The following is an 18,020-nucleotide window of genomic DNA, read 5'->3' as shown; positions in this document are numbered from 1 at the left end:
GTAAATGTTCACTCACTCTCACACAAAAATAAATCAATGCATTTAAATTGACTCACGACATAGCTTTCCATTCACTCTAGTCTAGTCTCTTGCCAAGTTCGCTTGTGCCAGCTCTCGCTAGTCTTATCAATCTCGATTTACATAGGCCTTTACTACAAAACCCCAACAGTCTTTTTAAAGACTAAACCCACAAACATTCTTTTTTAAGATTAGATCAAATCTCAGCCCTAGCCAGTATTTTTTTTTTAACTGCTAGGCAGTACCCACACGACTAAGACACACACACACACACACACACACACACACACACACACACACACACACTGACGAGGACTACAATCGTTAAGTATTAAAATAAAATCTGAATTGTCTGCAAAATAATTATTTTGTTCGTTTAATTAAAGATTGTGCCTAAGTCCCGACTGATTAGCCCCTGATACATCTCTCAACATACACCACACACACAGTTACATATTGCCTAAACTTGATTGAAAACCAAGCCAACCGATGCACCACCAGCGGCAAAAAAGCTTCGAAGGTACGATGAAGCATACCTGCAATTTGGGTTTACAGTCACGGCTGATCTGAGACCTCAGTGTGTCGTGTGTGCCGAGGTGCTGGCAAACGACAGTATGAAGCCCTGCAAATTAAAAAGGCACCTCGAAACAAAGCATGCTGGCATTAAAAATAAACCAGCTGAATATTTTAAAAGAAAGCTTGATGGCCTCCATCAGCAACAGGCAACCATTTCAGTGCACAGCACTGTGTCTAAACAGTGTTTGGAGGCATCGTATGTAGTGGCCAAAAGGATCAGTAAACTGGGTAAACCGCATACAATCGCCGAGACTCTCATTTTGCCGGCAGCGCAAGACATGTGCAGAATAATGATAGGCGATAGTGCAGCAGCCAAACTCGGTGCAGTACCACTGTCCAATGACACAGTCGCTAGGAGAATTGTAGACATGTCCAATGATATCAGAGAGCAACTGATAGAGTTCATAAAAAAGAGTCCTTACTACGCGCTGCAGCTGGACGAATCCACTGATATTGCTGGGCAGGCACAGCTCCTCATCTATGTCAGGTATCTGCGGGACAAGGCGATTGAGGAGGATGTCCTGTTTTGCCGGCCTCTTCAGTCGCACACTACAGGAGAAGGCATTTTCAATGTCCTTGATATTTTTATCCGTGAAAATGGTTTGGCTTTGGACCGATGAGTTGGCCTATGCACGGATGGTGCGCAGGCAATGTGAGCGTGGCCTAGCTGCTCGCGTTCAGCAAGTAGCTCCACTTGTGAAATGGACACATTGCGTGGTCCATCGCGAAGCACTAGCTGCTAAAAAAATGCCGGTTCTCTTTGACTCCGTGCTGAACCAATCCGTGAAAATAATAAATCTCATCAAATCACGGCCGCTAAACTCTTGCTTGTTTGGGGTCCTCTGCCAGGAGATGGGGTCAGGGCACGAACAGCTGCTTCTGCACACTGAAGTTTGCTGGCTCTCCAGGGGGCGGGTGTTACAGCGGTTGTATGAGCTGCAAGAGGAGGTGAAGTGGTTTTTGACAGAAATCAAATCAGATCTGGCGAAGCATCTGGATGACACTATGTGGCTTGCGTCTCTGTCCTATTTGGTCGATGTATTTGACCGCTTGAATGGCCTCAACCTGTCTTTGCAAGGCCGCGAAACTCATATTTTGCTCCTTGCAGACAAAGTGCACGCCTTCACGCAAAAACTAGACCTCTGGCATGGCCGCATCAGTCGAGGGAACTGCGACATGTTCCCCAGCCTTGCAGACATTATCACTGATGCAGGCACGTCACACGATTTCTCCTCCCTATTTCAATCAGCATCTGAGCACCTGTCAGCAATGAGAAAACAATTTGCGACGTACTTTAAAGAGGATTATCCCTCTTTTGCGTGGGTTCGAGATCCGTTTGTGTGCACAGCAAACAAGCTATCAATTGATATGCAGGAACAGCTTATTGAGCTGAAGAGTGACAGTAGACTGAAGGAACTCTTTAGCTCCTGGCCTCTTTCGTCATTCTGGGCAGCATTGATGCAGGAATACCCTGAACTCTTTGACGTCGCCTTGAAGATTCTCCTTCCTTTCGCGTCGACATATTTGTGTGAGGCAGGATTCTCAAAAATGACTGCACTCAAAACGAAATACTGCAATCGTGCACAAATCGAGGATGATTTGAGGCTATGTTTATCAAACATTGAGCCAAGAATTGAGGATCTTTGCAAGGCAAAGCAGGCTCAGGTCTCACATTAACATCACCTACCAGCAAGCTTCTGTAAAAATGCAGATGATGCCTACTATTAGGCCTAGTAATAATAACAATAATAAAGCATAAATTAATATCAGAGGTCTGGTGCAAATTCCCAATTATAGCAATAGCCTAGTAATGATAATAGGCCTACTGATGATGATAATAAGAATAATAATAATAATAATAACAACAATAAAGCATGTAACCTCATATAATTATATAGCAATAGCCTAGTAATGATGATAGGCCTACTACTACTCATAATAATAATAATGCCCGCAAGCTCACATTAGAAGTCTGGTGCTACTGCCAATAATAATAATAATAATAACAACAATAAAGCATGGGGCGGGGCGGGGAGCACTGGGGCCCCAACTGCAATGAACCAGCTTTGGGGGGGCCCAGCTTGCAAAAGGTTGAGAACCCCTGCTCTATTGGGTTGAGATCTGGTGACTGTGGGGGCCATTTTAGTACAGTGAACTCATTGTCATGTTCAAGAAACCAATTTGAAATGATTCGAGCTTTGTGACATGGTGCATTATCCTGCTGGAAGTAGGTGTAATAGTAATGTAATAGTACATGGTGGCCATAAAGGGATGGACATGGTCAGAAACAATGCTCAGGTAGGCCGTGGCATTTAAAAGATGCCCAATTGGCACTAAGGGGCCTAAAGTATCCCCCACACCATTACACCACCACCACCAGCCTGCACAGTGGTAACAAGGCATGATGGATCCATGTTCTCATTCTGTTTATGCCAAATTCTGACTCTACCATCTGAATGTCTCAACAGAAATCGAGACTCATCAGACCAGGCAACATTTTTCCAGTCTTCAACTGTCCAATTTTGGTGAGCTCTTGCAAATTTTAGCCTCTTTTTCCTATTTGTAGTGGAGATGAGTGGTACCCGGTGGGGTCTTCTGCTGTTGTAGCCCATCCGCCTCAAGGTTGTGCAGGTTGTGGCTTCACAAATGCTTTGTTGCATACCTCGGTTGTAATGAGTGGTTATTTCAGGCAAAGTTGCTCTTCTATCAGCTTGAATCAGTCGGCCCATTCTCCTCTGACCTCTAGCATCAACAAGGCATTTTCAGCCCACAGGACTGCCACATACTGGATGTTTTTCCTTTTCACACCATTCTTTGTAAACCCTAGAAATGGTTGTGCGTGAAAATCCCAGTAACTGAGCAGATTGTGAAATACTCAGACCGGCCCGTCTGGCACCAACAACCATGCCACGCTCAAAATTGCTTAAATCACCTTTCTTTCCCATTCTGACATTCAGTTTGGAGTTTAGGAGATCTTCTTGACCAGGACCACACCCCTAAATGCATTGAAGCAACTGCCATGTGATTGGTTGATTAGATAATTGCATTAATGAGAAATTGAACAGGTGTTCCTAATAATCCTTTAGGTGAGTGTGTATATATATATATATATATATACAGTACTGTGCAAAAGTCTTAGGCACATACATTTATAACAACAACATTTGTCTTACGGTGGTTATTTATATCTTTAGCTGTAGTGTGTCAATAGGTAATATACACTTTCTACTTCCAAACATTACTTTTGCAAATAGAAAAGATTATAATAGAAAAAAGGGAGCACTGCAACAAATGTCATGCCCCCCCACTGAACATAGAGTTAGTCTGGGTTTACATGAAGAGACAGAAGCAATTGAGACCAATCTTCTAAATCGGTAGAAGAACTGTGGCAAATTCTCCAAGAAGCTTGGAACAGCCTATCTGCCAACAACCAAGCATAATTGTCCAGGTGTCCCTAGGAGAATTGGTGCGTTTTTAAGGCAAAGTTGGTCACACCAAATATTGATTTAGTTTTTTATGTTTACTAAATGAAACTAATTATGACACTATTTTTGAAGAAATCCTCACTATGCAAAATTTTCACAAGTGCTTAAAAATGTTGCACAGTACTGCATTGCACAGTACACTATATTAATTATATTACTAAATTATTTTAGAAGCCAAAAGGTAACGCTTGAAAAAATGTCCTATCCAAGAAGTAATTCTGTGTGTGTAATATATATATATATATATGCAGATGGGGGGTACCCCTGCCTGACATCCCACATCACCATCATGACACACTATCGGGAGCCCTTTAAAATAGGCACCATTCCAGGGCCAGGTGCAAGATTGAGAGGGCCTCTGGCATGTTAAAAACACGGTAGAGGTCTATCTTTTTCAAAGCACTTGAGGTGAGCCCAAACTTCGTCCCCATTATTGTGACATGCTGTGTAATTTTACACAGCATGTGCTTTACCACAGGTGACATCATCGAATGCAGGTGTGAATACCGATGATGATGTCAACAACGACGACAATGCCAAACCCTGAGAAGTGGTATATGGTGACGTCATGAGGAACCATCTGGGAGCAGCATTTACAGCACCTGGTATCCATGTTCCCGCTTTCATGGAACATGACATGCTTACCAGTAAAACGGCAATGAGTTTCCATCATCCCTCTAAACTTTCCTCTGTAACAAAGCTCTGAAAATTCACACACTAGATAACAATAAATTCATAATTATTATTATTTTAATTTTTTTTGCATTAGTAGGATTAAAATATATTATTTAAACCCATGTTATTTAAACACATCTGCATTAATAAATAAAATAATACTGTATATTACTTTAAATAATATTTTAAACACTACATAAAATATTGACACCAATGGCTTCTTTCACACAGTCTCCATCTATCTGTATCCAGGGAGGACATGCTCAACCCTGCACAAAAAAAAAAGGTTTTTATGAACACACACACAAAAACAAAAAAAAAGCAATAAATAAATACATTTGGTGACAATAACAACCATATCTTATGATATTCAATGAAATTGTATGGAAACTAAATTGCAAATAAGCAATATACTTCCATTAATGCAAACAAGATGTTCTTTGGAACATTCTAGAAATGGGAATAAATGGAATAACATGGATCATCAGGTTTTGCACAAACTTTTAATATATTAATACATTCTGAAATTGATTCAAATTTTTTCAATAAATGTGTCACTCAAGTTGTAAAGCAAAAGTTTGATTAAATTAGAAAAATTCAAAACAAAAGCATATTCACCAGTGGTCTTTGTACACCAATGTGTGTCCAGTAGACACCCCTTCTAACCAACGGAAGACAACTTTGTTGCAATAGTTTGGGTAGGGCCATTTTCTGCAAGTTCAATAAAGAAGTTTACAGAGTCTGAGGTGAAAGAACCTGACTGGTCTGCACAAAGCCCAGACCAGAACCCTATTTAACACTTTTGAGATGAATTTAAACAGCATGTAAGCCCAGTTCATGACCTCACTCATGTTCTTGTGTCTGAATCAGAGCAAATTCCTGCAGTCATGTTCCAACATACATTATACTGCCATACAAAGCTAAAATGCAATAACCACGTAAACGTTGAAACAGAAATATAGCTCAATTTATTTTATTTTCCATCTAAATGTGAATTATAAAATAGTCTCACTCTGTTTTCTTTTAATCTGTCACGGCATTTCTCTGTAAAAATGTATTAGGTGAAAGGTTAAAGCCTTTCAGTGTTTGACCGTAAGTGGTGACCAGTATGGGAAGCATGAATAAAAGTGAAGCGCTATGACGGAAATGCAACCATTAGTGAAAGGCTATTTTGGTTTTATATCGTGAGTAAAAGCTTAAAAGTAAAGAGATATGAAACCTATAAAAACTAAAAACCCATAAAAAGACAAAAGTGACGTTTGCTAGCCTTATTTAAAGAAGCGATTTAATAATTATTTTATATAATGCCCCTTTTTTTAGGGAGAGTTTTAACAATTAAATAATATAATACCATATATATATATATATATATATATATATATATATATATACACAGTATATTTTGTATATATATATATACACAGTATATTTTGAAATTGATGACTTGGTAAAGCAGCCAATAAGTGCCCAACATAGATAGGAACTCCTTCAGAACTGTTTAAAAAGCATCCCAGAAGTTTGTTGAAAAAATGTCAAGAGTACATGTCTGCAAATTCTAGACAAAGGGTGACTACTTTGAAGATGCTAAAACTATTACACAGTTTTTATTTATTTTAGATTTGTTTAGTCACAACATAATTCCCAAAGTTCCATTTATGTTATTCCATAGTTTTGATGACTTTATTATTGTTCTAAAATGTGAAAAAAAAATATATATATATATATATATATATAATAAAGAATGAGTAAGTGTTTCAAAACTTTTCACCGGTAGTGTATATACTGGATATACAGGTATACTGGAAATTAAGATATCAACATTTTCTCCTCAAGTGTTAATAATAAATAATTTGATAGTTTTGTAAGAGGCTTTAGAAGAAATGGATTGAAAGATAAGAAGGTAAAAGAAGAAAGGCTTGCTAAATTATTTCATTTTTAAAGGGGTGATCTCATACTGTTTTATCATTATTATTTTTAAATGATGATTAAACTTTTTTATCCAAAACAGTTAATGACCATGTACCTCCCTCTTTCTGACATTTAGAATTAAACAGGACTTTTTTGCTGCTGCACGTTTAGAACTTGTTCAGAATATCTGTCTGCTGAATCATCTTTAATAAATATTGAATATTAAATTATATCCACAAAGGTATTTTGTATTACTAACAGACTCCTACCCTTTTCTCCTAGGTGTTAACCATTGTGAGCGGAAAGTATCTCACTGTGCCAGTGTGAAGAACCTCACACTGGGAGAACTGTTGGTATTGATGGAGAGTTTACCTGGTGAGAAGGTGAGCGAGGAGAACATACGAGCTGTGGTCCGCTCCTGTCCCTCACAACATTACATCCAGCAGCTCCTCCATCTATGGAAGATTCAGAATGGAGGTCACGACCTGTACAAGGCTTTAGCCCAAAGTATCCGCAAATTACGCTCAAAAGGCGCCCGTCGACCTCTCCTTAAAACTCTGAAGAGGATCAGTCGAATTATTTGTGTGTCATCCATACACAAAATGTATGAGAAGATGATTGTCAACATTCTCCAAGACAGCATGTGCTTCAAAACCAAACCTTACAATGACTAATTATACAGTAGATGACCAAAAATATGTGGACACCCAAACACCACAGCCAGATGTGCTTGTTGAACATTTCATTTCAAATCCAAGGCCATTAATTGTGAGTTTGTCATTCTTAACAGCTATCACTCTTCTTTTAAGGCTTGACACTCAATGTTGAAACATGACTGCAGGGATTTGCTTCCATCCAGGCACAAGAGCACTAGGGTAAAATCTTTCCATTACAGGGGTGACTGGCAGTAAGAATTGCCAGTTGACATGTCACAGACACAGGCAGCTTGAAACCTGTGCCTTTGTCCTCAAGTCTTGCAAATACCTCCTATAATAAATTAATGAAGCTGTCTACACTGTACACGTACGTTGAGGCGCATCGCTTAGCGCAGACAGTAGACAGATGTCTATTGCTAATGCACTGCAGGTCTACTCCAGACACTTTATCATCCTGTTTGAAATAAAATGGTTTTACATACCAAATATCATACAGTATGTGTGAATCTTCTAAACGAAATAAACTTTTTTTTTCTAACCACATGTTTATACAGTTTTAGCAACAATAACATTACAATAATAAATATATAATAAGTAAATGTTTATACCTGTGTATTTCCGTTGAAAATAAAGCATGTTACAGGTTATTCACCCATTTAACCATTGTTGAAGTCTGTTTAAGCTCCAGACTGATCTCACAGTGAAATCGGAAAGAGTAGCTCGACATTTCTTTAGCAAAAATCAGTATATTCTTACCGAAATTTTAAAAACTGCCCCCAGTGGCCAAAGTGGTAAGTGTTGAAGGGTGTATAGGCACATGTGAGCTCCATTTATAACCAGGAGAGGTCACCAAAGGCTAGTTATGAAGCAAATTCCTTTCAACTGTACAGGATATTATGCATTGAAGAGGAATGCATATTTTATGGACTCTACTGTACACCCTAATCCAAACCTAAACATTAATGGAGTAAAAATGTAATTTTAGGGGAAAAGTGCAACCTCCGATTCACGCTCGTCACTGATTCAGTGAATGCGATTACTTCCTGGTTTCATTGTGGATATGAACCCGGGTCTCTCACGCTACTTACTTCTCACGCTGGTCGAACCATGTGGGAAGGTAAACACACTGAATCTGACGCAAAAATGTCAGGTGGGAAATTACGAATGTCGCCAATTCTAGGGTACTGGAACATTTGGAAACAGCATGCCGATATTCCTATGCAAGCTAACAGTTGATTGGTCTTTGCTTCCTGCGCACATCATTTAGAATGTTCACTTCAACATTCTATTGAAGTGAAAACAGCCTCAAGCTACATGCAAGCCATACATGCAAGTGACTTGCAGCAACAAGCGACAGGATGAGTGGCAGCAACTGTTGGCAACTAGATGTGGGCATGTCCAGTGACTTGAGAAAGTGCCACAAATGAGTGAGTTTGATCTTATACTTGATATGATGAATAATGCTGCAGGTTATATACAGTAAAAACACTCCCCCTTGCGGAATGTTTATTTTAAGAGGCAAAACTGCTGATTCCTTGTCAAACTAGAATGATGTTTTAGTTTTGCTGGCAAAATGTCTCAACTGTGATCAGACTTTCAAAAGATATGGCCCGTTGTGCTGCTGACCAATAACATTAGAGCGATTAACAGGAGGAATGCATTCTAGCGACAAGAAGTGCAGAGCTAAATCCAGTCTCTACAAATGTGAACCAGGCTTTAAGCTGTTGCATCGCTTCAACGGACACATATAGCTGCCACTTGACCGTAACTGTTACGGCTGCCACACTCTATCCGTCACTGTTGTGTGTGGCTGTTACTCAATGGGTCAAAGCTGTATGCTGCTGCCACTCGATCCTTCACTGTTATATGTGCTTGCCACTTGACCGTCTATTTTATATGCGGTTGCCACTTGACCATGTATGCTGCTGCCACATATAGAGCTCTATTTTAAGAGTGTCATGTCTCTTAAGCCCCTTTCACATTGTCAGCAGCTTTGTCGGTGGATTTTGCTAGACTCTGTACTCTGTGTTGATTTTACCCCCACTCCACAAGAGCATGGGATGATAGCGCCTGGCTCGTAATTAGCATTATAATACATCCCAAAGGCATTCAACAGGGTTCAGGTCTGGGTTTTGTGCAGGTTAGTCAAGATCTTCCACAAGAGACTCAGTAAATCATGTCTTGATGGAAATTGCATTGTCATACTGGAACAGAAAAGGGCCCTACCTAAACTTACCACAAATTTGGAGAAGGCTCTGTCAACATCTTGTAAGACTACTATAAAGCATGCCAACTACAAGGCACATCCACTACAAGTACTCCCTCTTCAAATAACTGGCGAAATGCTGAAGTCTTGCAACAGTTGGATGTCACAGTTATACACTTTGTTTGTTGAGTTTATTTGGAGTTCTGCAGCAATCCTACACCTTTCCCTACCCTTAAACCTAAACATATCTGAGTATCTAACCTTAACCACAAACTTTAAATGTTCTATTGAAGACAATCATAGGACTATACCACTTGGTGGCAACAGTGAGAAGAAATGTGATGAAAATGAAGAGGAGAGAAAGAAGAGAGGAAGCTCTACAACTGTGTAGCTAGAAGGATAATCAGCTTGCAGTACGCTAAGCTAACAGGCTAACCGATTAGCTTGTGAGCTATCTGGAGAAAACAGAACAGAGACATTTTTATTTTCACCATTTATATTTGTAGTAACAATATGATATGTGACATATAATTGAAATGTTATTCTTTGTCATATTTACATAGTTTAGACAACATGAATAAAACAATGTTTGCACAGGATTTTAAAAGTTCTTTCCGAAATAGAATCACTTTGTCATCCAAGGGTGGCATTACTTGGAGTGGCCGTGCTGTGTAGTGGTGTTCCTTGTCATCTTGCTGAACGCAGACAGATACAGTACACTTGCAAATTTGAAAGCACACAATTCTCTGGAATGTCATTATATGCTTTAGCTAGCATTAAGATGTTTTTCACTGTAATTAAAGGGCTTTGCCAAACCCGTTAATTAGATGGGGAGTCCACATACTTTTGGCTGTGTAGTATAACATATTGAAGGATGATGAAAATGAGTTATTTGAAAATGATGAGTTATTTAAATGGAAAGATGTAAATAGTTTTGTTTTGGGACTGATATAGGGCTAAAAAGGGAGAGGGTTAGTTGATTTGTGTGAAGATGGGGTTTTGTTTTATTATTTTGTTTTATTTGGCTTGCTTTTTGTTTTTATGTTGAACTACATCGCTAAGATTGAGGTTGGAGATTTAAGTCCTGAATGTTGAGGGCAATGGCCTTTGGTTCAAGATTTTGCTTGACATGTTATGTCTCTTAAACCAACTAAACTTTATTGAAGCTGTAAATAAAGGATGTCAATTATATGAATGTACAATCCATAGGAGAGCAGTTGTGTTTTATTTAACTGTATTATATGTTGTCAAGTTTTTTTTCTTAAAATGTATTTATACTGTATATATATATATATATATATATATATATATATATATATATATACATATATATTACACACAGTCAAAAGTTTGGAATAATATACAGATTTTGCTCTAATGGAAAGAAATTGGTACATAAAAGTGGCATTCAACTGATCACAATGTGTTTATAACATGGACACAGGACATTAATAACATGAAAAATTACTATTACTATTTGAAAAATAAAATAAATAAATGTTCAGAACTTCTTAAACTACTTCAAAAAGTTCTCATCAAAAAATCCTATACGCACAGCAATGACAGCTTTGAACATTCTTGACATTCTAGCTGTCAGTTTGTCCAGATACTCAGGTGACATTTCACCCCACACTTCCTGTAGCACTTGACATAGATTTGTCTGTCTTGTCAGGCACTTCTCACACACCTTACAGTCTAGCTGATCCCACAAAAGTTAAATGAGGTTAAGATCCATAACACTCTTTTCCAATTATCTGTTGTCCCATGTCTTTGCCCACTCTAACCTTTTCTTTTTGTTTTTCTGTTTCAAAAGTCCTGCACCCCTGAGTCTTCTCTACTGTTGTACATGAAACTGGTGTTGAGCGGATAGAATTCAATGAAGCTGTCAGCTGAGGACATTTGATGCATCTGGCCTTCCACATCTCTTTCTGTCCTTGTTAGAGACAGTTGTCCTTTGTCTTTGAAAACTGTAGCTTACACCTATGTATGAAATATTCATAAATTTTTTGGCAATTTCAAGCATTGCATAGCCTTCATTCCTCAAAACAACAATTGACTGACGAGTTTCTATAGAACGCTGTTTCTTTTTTGCCATTTTTGACCTAAGATTGACCTTAAGACATGTCAGTCTATTGCATACTGTGGTAACTCAAAAACAAACACAAAGACAATGTTAAGATTAATTTAACAAACCAAATATCTTTCAGCTGTGTTTGATATAATGACAAGTGATTTTCTAGAACCAAATTAGCAATTTAGCATGATTACTCAAGGATAAAGTGTTGGAGTGATGCTGCTGGAAATGGGGCCTGTAGATTTGTTCAAATATGATTTTTTATTTATTTATTATTTTTTTCAAATAGTGATGGTGCTGTTTTTTTTTTTTCATCAGTAATGTCCTGACTATACTTTGTGATCAGTTAAATGCCACTTTGGTGAAAAAAGTACCAATTTCTTTCCGACACAGCAAAATCTGTACATTATTCCAAACTTTTGGCCACCAGAGTATATATTTAACAGTTTGTCAGGAAACTGGTCTCTGGAACTGCAGTAGACCATTTATTTTTAATTTAAGGATATTTGTAACTGTTTTGAGTCTATATTGATGTTTACGACAACATATTCTCAAAATAAAAGTGATAAAGTGGAAAAATATTTAATGTTTTTAAACTCTTGAAGAAAGACATCATTCAGAAATGATCTTAAATATCATGTTCTGATAAGATTGCCATTACTGTGTTTGTGTTTGTGACACCAAGATGTACATGCAAATTGAATAACAGCTAATAATTTAGAATTTTCATTCTATTTCTACAATGTGTACAACTGTCAGAAAATTGCATTTGTTCATGTTTTATATTTGGGATCTCTTAAACCCTAAACAGAATTTATATTACATTTAGTATTGAGGACGATTAAAGCATATTTTGAAGTTTTGTTAATAATTAATTCTCATAAAATTAAGAAAAGTCATGAAGTATAATCTGATACTGTAGTGTTAAGTGGATTTTTTTTCAATCTCAAAAATAGTTTTTGAGACCCCAAATGGAATATGAGGGTTACTGTATCACATTGTAACAGAAAGTCAGGTGGTGCAACCAACATGCGGAGAGTAATTAAAACTTACTCTTGACATGTGTAGTCCCACATGTCAAGGTCAGTTAGTTTCTTGAAATATCGGATAATATCAAATTAACTTTTTATGACATGGTTATAAAATGTCAAATGGTACAATAACACCCCCACTCCTCAAAAGCATGATGATTTTTATGAATTAAAAAGTTTTTCCTTAAAAGTTATATTTAAAGACTTTTGAACACTCTCGTATATTCCAGCTGAAAGAAATGTTTTTTTACTTTGTACTTGATAGTTGAAGAGTACCACCTGACATTTCGAGCCATTAAATCAAAGCTTTTGTTGAAAATATTGTAAAAGTTTTTCAAAAACATATGAAACCAGCATGATTATATTTCTAAGAACATGAAACATTCTTTTAAAAATGTATTTTGCATGTATGTAATTGACCTTTATGCAAGTAGCACACAGAAGGCATGACTCTGTGTAGCATCAAAATGTCCAAATATGGCAGAAAATAGCTAGCATGGTCACTGGAAACAAAATGCATCCTGAAAGCATCACTGTATAAACACCTAGTTATCAACAAAAATAACATCTGAGAGTTACTTAACATTTCATGCCAAACTAACACTCTTTAAATCCTTTAAAAAAACAAAAATAGAAGGGCATGGATGTGTGTGTGTAGGTAGAGGGAATACAAGAATTCCCCATTGAATAGACTGATGAGTTATGAGTCAGAGATTTACAAATAGTCTCATGACCTCAAATTTGCTTCCATGGAAATGCCACGCCTCCCTACTCTTCTCCTTTACAGCATGCAAAAGTTCTATTCAAGATCCCAGTGATTTCACACAGTGCTTGTGACTTATGGCAAACATTTGTTAAAGGTATATTTCACACAAAAATTGTAATCCTGTCAACTTTCATCAGCTTGAGGGTGTGTTAATGCTGACATAAATTTCATTGGGGGGTGTAATAATTACAGCAATATCATTACTGTAGTCTAAATAATACGTGGTTCATATATTTCAATTTCATTTTGTCAATCCTCCCCTTTCTGCAAGAAAAACTAAACAAAAAATGACAGCTATGTGAATGTTGTTTCACTACTACATCTGTGAGATATGGTATAGGTATGCAGCTGTTCTTTCAGGTATTTTCTTTTTTTGGAAGTTAATTTCTGTTACTCACATGTGATGACTATCATTGCTTCCACTTTCAATGATATTCTTTTTTGGGAAGTCAAATGACCTTTATCTTATCAAAGATCAGCATTTGTGTATTTCTTTTCTAGATGCTATTCACTTATTTATTAAACACACTTGTATGATTAGAAAAGTAACCACAATTGTCCCTGTAATTACTCTGCTAAGGAAACAATGATTTATACAATATACAGTACATTCAACCATAATACTATACAGTTTCACCTTACAGCAGAGTCATTTAAACTAAGGTAAATAACTCATCATGCCCAGACCTGCAACTTAAACAGTCCTTCCCTCTGCGTAGGTGGAGAGCAACATTAAAAGGGATGAAAGACCTTCGTTCTTCCTATCTTGTTCAGACGAGGCAAAATGGTGAGTAAAGTATTTTGATAGATTGACAGATAGATAGATAGATAGATAGATAGATAGATAGATAGATAGATAGATAGATAGATAGATAGATAGATAGATAGATAGATAGATAGACAGATAGACAGATAGATAGATTTAAATATTTATATTTTTAATTATATGTGATTCTTCTTGTAATTGTACAGTGTTACTATAATAATTCATCATAGTAACATGGACTTTGTAATTTAAAATTCTACCAAATTGTACAAAAAATATGAATATTCTTGCATTTTATTACATTAGAAATAATTTCATGCTGAAAATCAGCTTTCTCTAGTGGTGATGATGCTCGCATTGGGCATTTATGCATCGACAGCAGAGGTCCCAACTTACCAGCTTGAGGACCCTGCCACAGGTCGCATCCTCACATGCACGCGCTGCCCCGCTGGATACCACATGCGCTCGCACTGCACTCCTACCCAAGACACCGTCTGCTCGCGCTGTCCAGAGCACCATTTCACGCAGTTCTGGAACTACTTGCCCAAATGCCTGTACTGCAGCACATTCTGCGTAGAGAACCAGTACGTTAAGAAAGAATGCTCCCCTACAAACAACAGAGTTTGTGAGTGTCAAGAAGGTTATTACTGGCAAGCTGACTTCTGCATCAAGCACACGGAGTGTCCATCTGGATACGGCGTCCAGAAGAATGGTACTTGACATGTTTTTGAGGTGTTTTGCTTCTCTGCTCTTCTCGTGTATAAAAGTTGTATTTCAAACATTTTTAATGTGTCCACAGGTACAGTTCACAGTGATACAAACTGCGAGAAGTGTCCGCGAGGCACGTTTTCTGCAACCAAGTCATCGAGCGCGCCCTGCGTAAAACACACTGATTGCGCATCGATGGATCTTGTTGTGGCGCTGAAAGGAACCGGTTGGCATGACAACATCTGCGTGGCATGTGAGACTCTACAGATTGATGGTAAATTCAGTAAGCTTTATTTGGTCATCGATGCTTTCTGTTTGGCGAGACCCACTAAGAACATTCACTTAAAAAAACATATTTAAGGGCATTGAAGGGGTTGACAGACATTATTTAAACTTAATGAAATACAAAGCATTTTATTTCAATAAAACGTTATTTAGAATGCTTAGAATGTGAAATGGTGTTTCAAGTCATAGATGTTACTTTTGTAGCCTACTATGTTATAGCACCAGTTATTTACTTTTTACAGTGTAAATAGCAACAAAACGCATCTTCTTTGCAATAAGTGCAAATAGTGTTAATTAAATAGCAGTACGTTTATTATTTATTGTGATTATTTCCCACAGACACCTGCACCCACTCTTACCCCTAAAACTAACCCAAACCAAAAAAGTTAACCATGGTTTTACTACAGTAACCATAGTATCACTATGGTATTTTGTAGTAAAATCTTAGTAACCACAAAATTAAAACATGTTTAAGTGTTAACACCATATTACTGTAATAACCACATGGTTAATAGCATTAAAACCATAGCTTCTGTCAAAAACATGGAAACTACAATATTACTATAGTAAAACTATGGTTAGTTTGACCTGGATCCAAACTTTTTCTCAACTCCTGGACTGTCACCATGACCAAATCACTGTGAGACAATCAGCTTTTATATGAACTTTTATAGTGTTATAGAAAATATTAAAAGTGGAGATAGGAACCCCTGGAGTGTGCTGAGTGACTCCAGACAGGTCTCCTATAAGCAAGGAGAATAGAGTCACATGGTGTAACCTCCTTGTGGTCGCGATTAGTTGTTCTCGCTCTCAGTGGGTGTGTGGTAAGTTGTGTGTGGATCGCGGAGAGTAGCATGAGCCTCCACATGCTGCGAGACTCCGCGGTGTCATGCACGACAAACCACGTGATAAGATGCGCAGACTGACTGTCTCAGACTGACTTGTCCTCCACCACCCGGATTGAGATTGAGATGAGTAACCGTGCTACCACGAGGACCTACAAAGTAGTGGGAATTGACCATTCCAAATTGGGGAGAAAAGGGAATAAAATAATAATAATAATAATATATATATATATATATATATATATATATATATATATATATATATATATATATATATAAGGGTGGAGATATGAAACAGGATTGGGAAAATTGGGAATCAAACCCGGGTTGTTCGCACAAGAAAAGCACACACGCCATCTTTACACGCTATGCTACTGCAGCAACACTAGGAGGTGCACTTTGTCCTTCATTTCTTTGTTTCCACCAGACTATTTGAGTAAAATTAAAATAGTCACTCCATATTCAAATGTTTTATTATTATATATTTGTTATGTAGTAATTGGATTTTATAATAGTTATTGGTAATATTTTAATAATAGTTAAAAGTATCACATTGATACTTTAATACTTTTCTTTCATTTCTATTCGGTTCTTTTTATATTAAATTCAATATTTATTTATTTATATATTTATTAAGAGAGAGAGAGATTTTAACTGATTATTAAAATGTTTTCAGCCTGACAAGGACAGTTCTGGGATTTGGATTAATATGTAATACATTTTTTGTTTGTTTAATCTGTATATCTTTAATTTTTTTTTCTAGGTGGTATAACCGTACTGAAACAAATAATGCAAAACATCTTTGCACATGAAAAAATACGGCTTTCCAAACTCAGCCGAATTTTGAGGCATGGTTTGGGCCAGAGACTGCAAGGGAAACGCTCTCTCTTCTCCAGACGACAATTCTTACTATATTCCTTTTTCGAATGGATTAGAGGCGCTAGAATAGACCAGTTGAGAGAATTACCAAAGATGCTTGAAGAAAGAAACATCCGTAATACAGCAGAAAAAATTTTAAAGGAGTTTGATGCCTCAAATTGCCTTATGAATGATACAAAAATGTCAACTACTGATAATAAATTATAGATTATTAAATTTTTGTGATTCTTTTATGTGAAGGCCAGTAAATACTTGCTCAATGTGTCTTTGTGGCTGTTATTTATAATACTTTTACTGAATTTACACACTGAATGTTACTGAATTATGACACTGTGCTCATGTTTTAATAGACTGTCTTGACATGATGGAAAAATGTATTATTATGGTCTGTGCCGAAAGAAATATCCATCCCTTTTGAACACTAATTGAACCACCTGTTTGAATGATCTTGCTGTACTCTTTCTCTTCCTATGATATGCTTTCATCTTTAACACACAAAACAAAGCTGCTTTATGTGGAAATGTTTCGACTTGTTCTGGGGAAACCTTAGCCGATATATTTTAACTGACAAAAGGAAAGGTGTTGCCCCTCAAACCTTTTTGACAGTGTCCAATTACAAAAAATATACCTTTTAAGATTTAACTAATGCCTTGGGGTTTTTGGCTACTACAATGAAACACAGCACCGCACTGTGCTACAAAATAAGATTGCAATGGTGCATTTAGTATTTTGTAAAAGCAGACATAGCAAGTGGGTGTCACAGTTTGAAATGTCAAAAATAAGTTTATGTAACACAGGATACAAGGATCCACATCATCATAAACATCTGTCCACACTGTCTGGAAATGCAACATAAATCATTCTAGTTCAGATGCAGCAGATGTGACAGAGGACAAGATTTACTATAAATGCCATGGCTCATTCTAGAAGCCAGTGTCTGGCACTAAGTTAAAGGTCCATGAGCTTGAATTATCTTCTAGTGGCTTGGGGTACCACATTTCACTCATCTTTCGCCATGCTAAACAAGCACATAAACCATTAGAGGGAGTTCAAGCAGCTAGCTTACCACAAATGAAGGCAATGATGTTTCTGAGTATTTTAACTGGAAGTCACATGTACAACTGGTGAATTTTATGAGGTGT

At 37.2% G+C, this 18,020-nt stretch overlaps 2 protein-coding genes across 2 annotated transcripts in view; both read left to right on the top strand.

The window, feature by feature from the left end:
* The window catches only part of LOC127658138 (tumor necrosis factor receptor superfamily member 11B-like), a 52,005-nt gene extending 39,775 nt beyond the window's left edge, over positions 1-12,230 (top strand). The window contains exon 5 of the mRNA XM_052147256.1: positions 6,945-12,230. Within this exon, the coding sequence (XP_052003216.1) occupies positions 6,945-7,336 (392 nt within the window). The 3' untranslated portion in view covers positions 7,337-12,230. The remainder of the gene's footprint in view (positions 1-6,944) is intronic.
* A 1,820-nt stretch (positions 12,231-14,050) lies between these two features.
* Positions 14,051-17,577, top strand: LOC127658310 (tumor necrosis factor receptor superfamily member 11B-like). The gene is made up of 4 exons (XM_052147524.1): positions 14,051-14,182; positions 14,492-14,873; positions 14,961-15,143; positions 16,763-17,577. Exons 1-4 carry the CDS (start codon positions 14,180-14,182, stop codon positions 17,083-17,085), a joined length of 891 nt encoding a protein of 296 aa, XP_052003484.1. The 5' UTR covers positions 14,051-14,179; the 3' UTR covers positions 17,086-17,577.
* The last annotated feature ends 443 nt before the right edge of the window (positions 17,578-18,020 follow it).

Source organism: Xyrauchen texanus, chromosome 17 (assembly GCF_025860055.1).
Source record: "Xyrauchen texanus isolate HMW12.3.18 chromosome 17, RBS_HiC_50CHRs, whole genome shotgun sequence".
NCBI lineage: Eukaryota > Metazoa > Chordata > Actinopteri > Cypriniformes > Catostomidae > Xyrauchen > Xyrauchen texanus.
The sequence above is the reverse complement of the archived record's forward strand: the minus strand, read 5'-3'. Positions and strand labels throughout refer to the sequence as shown.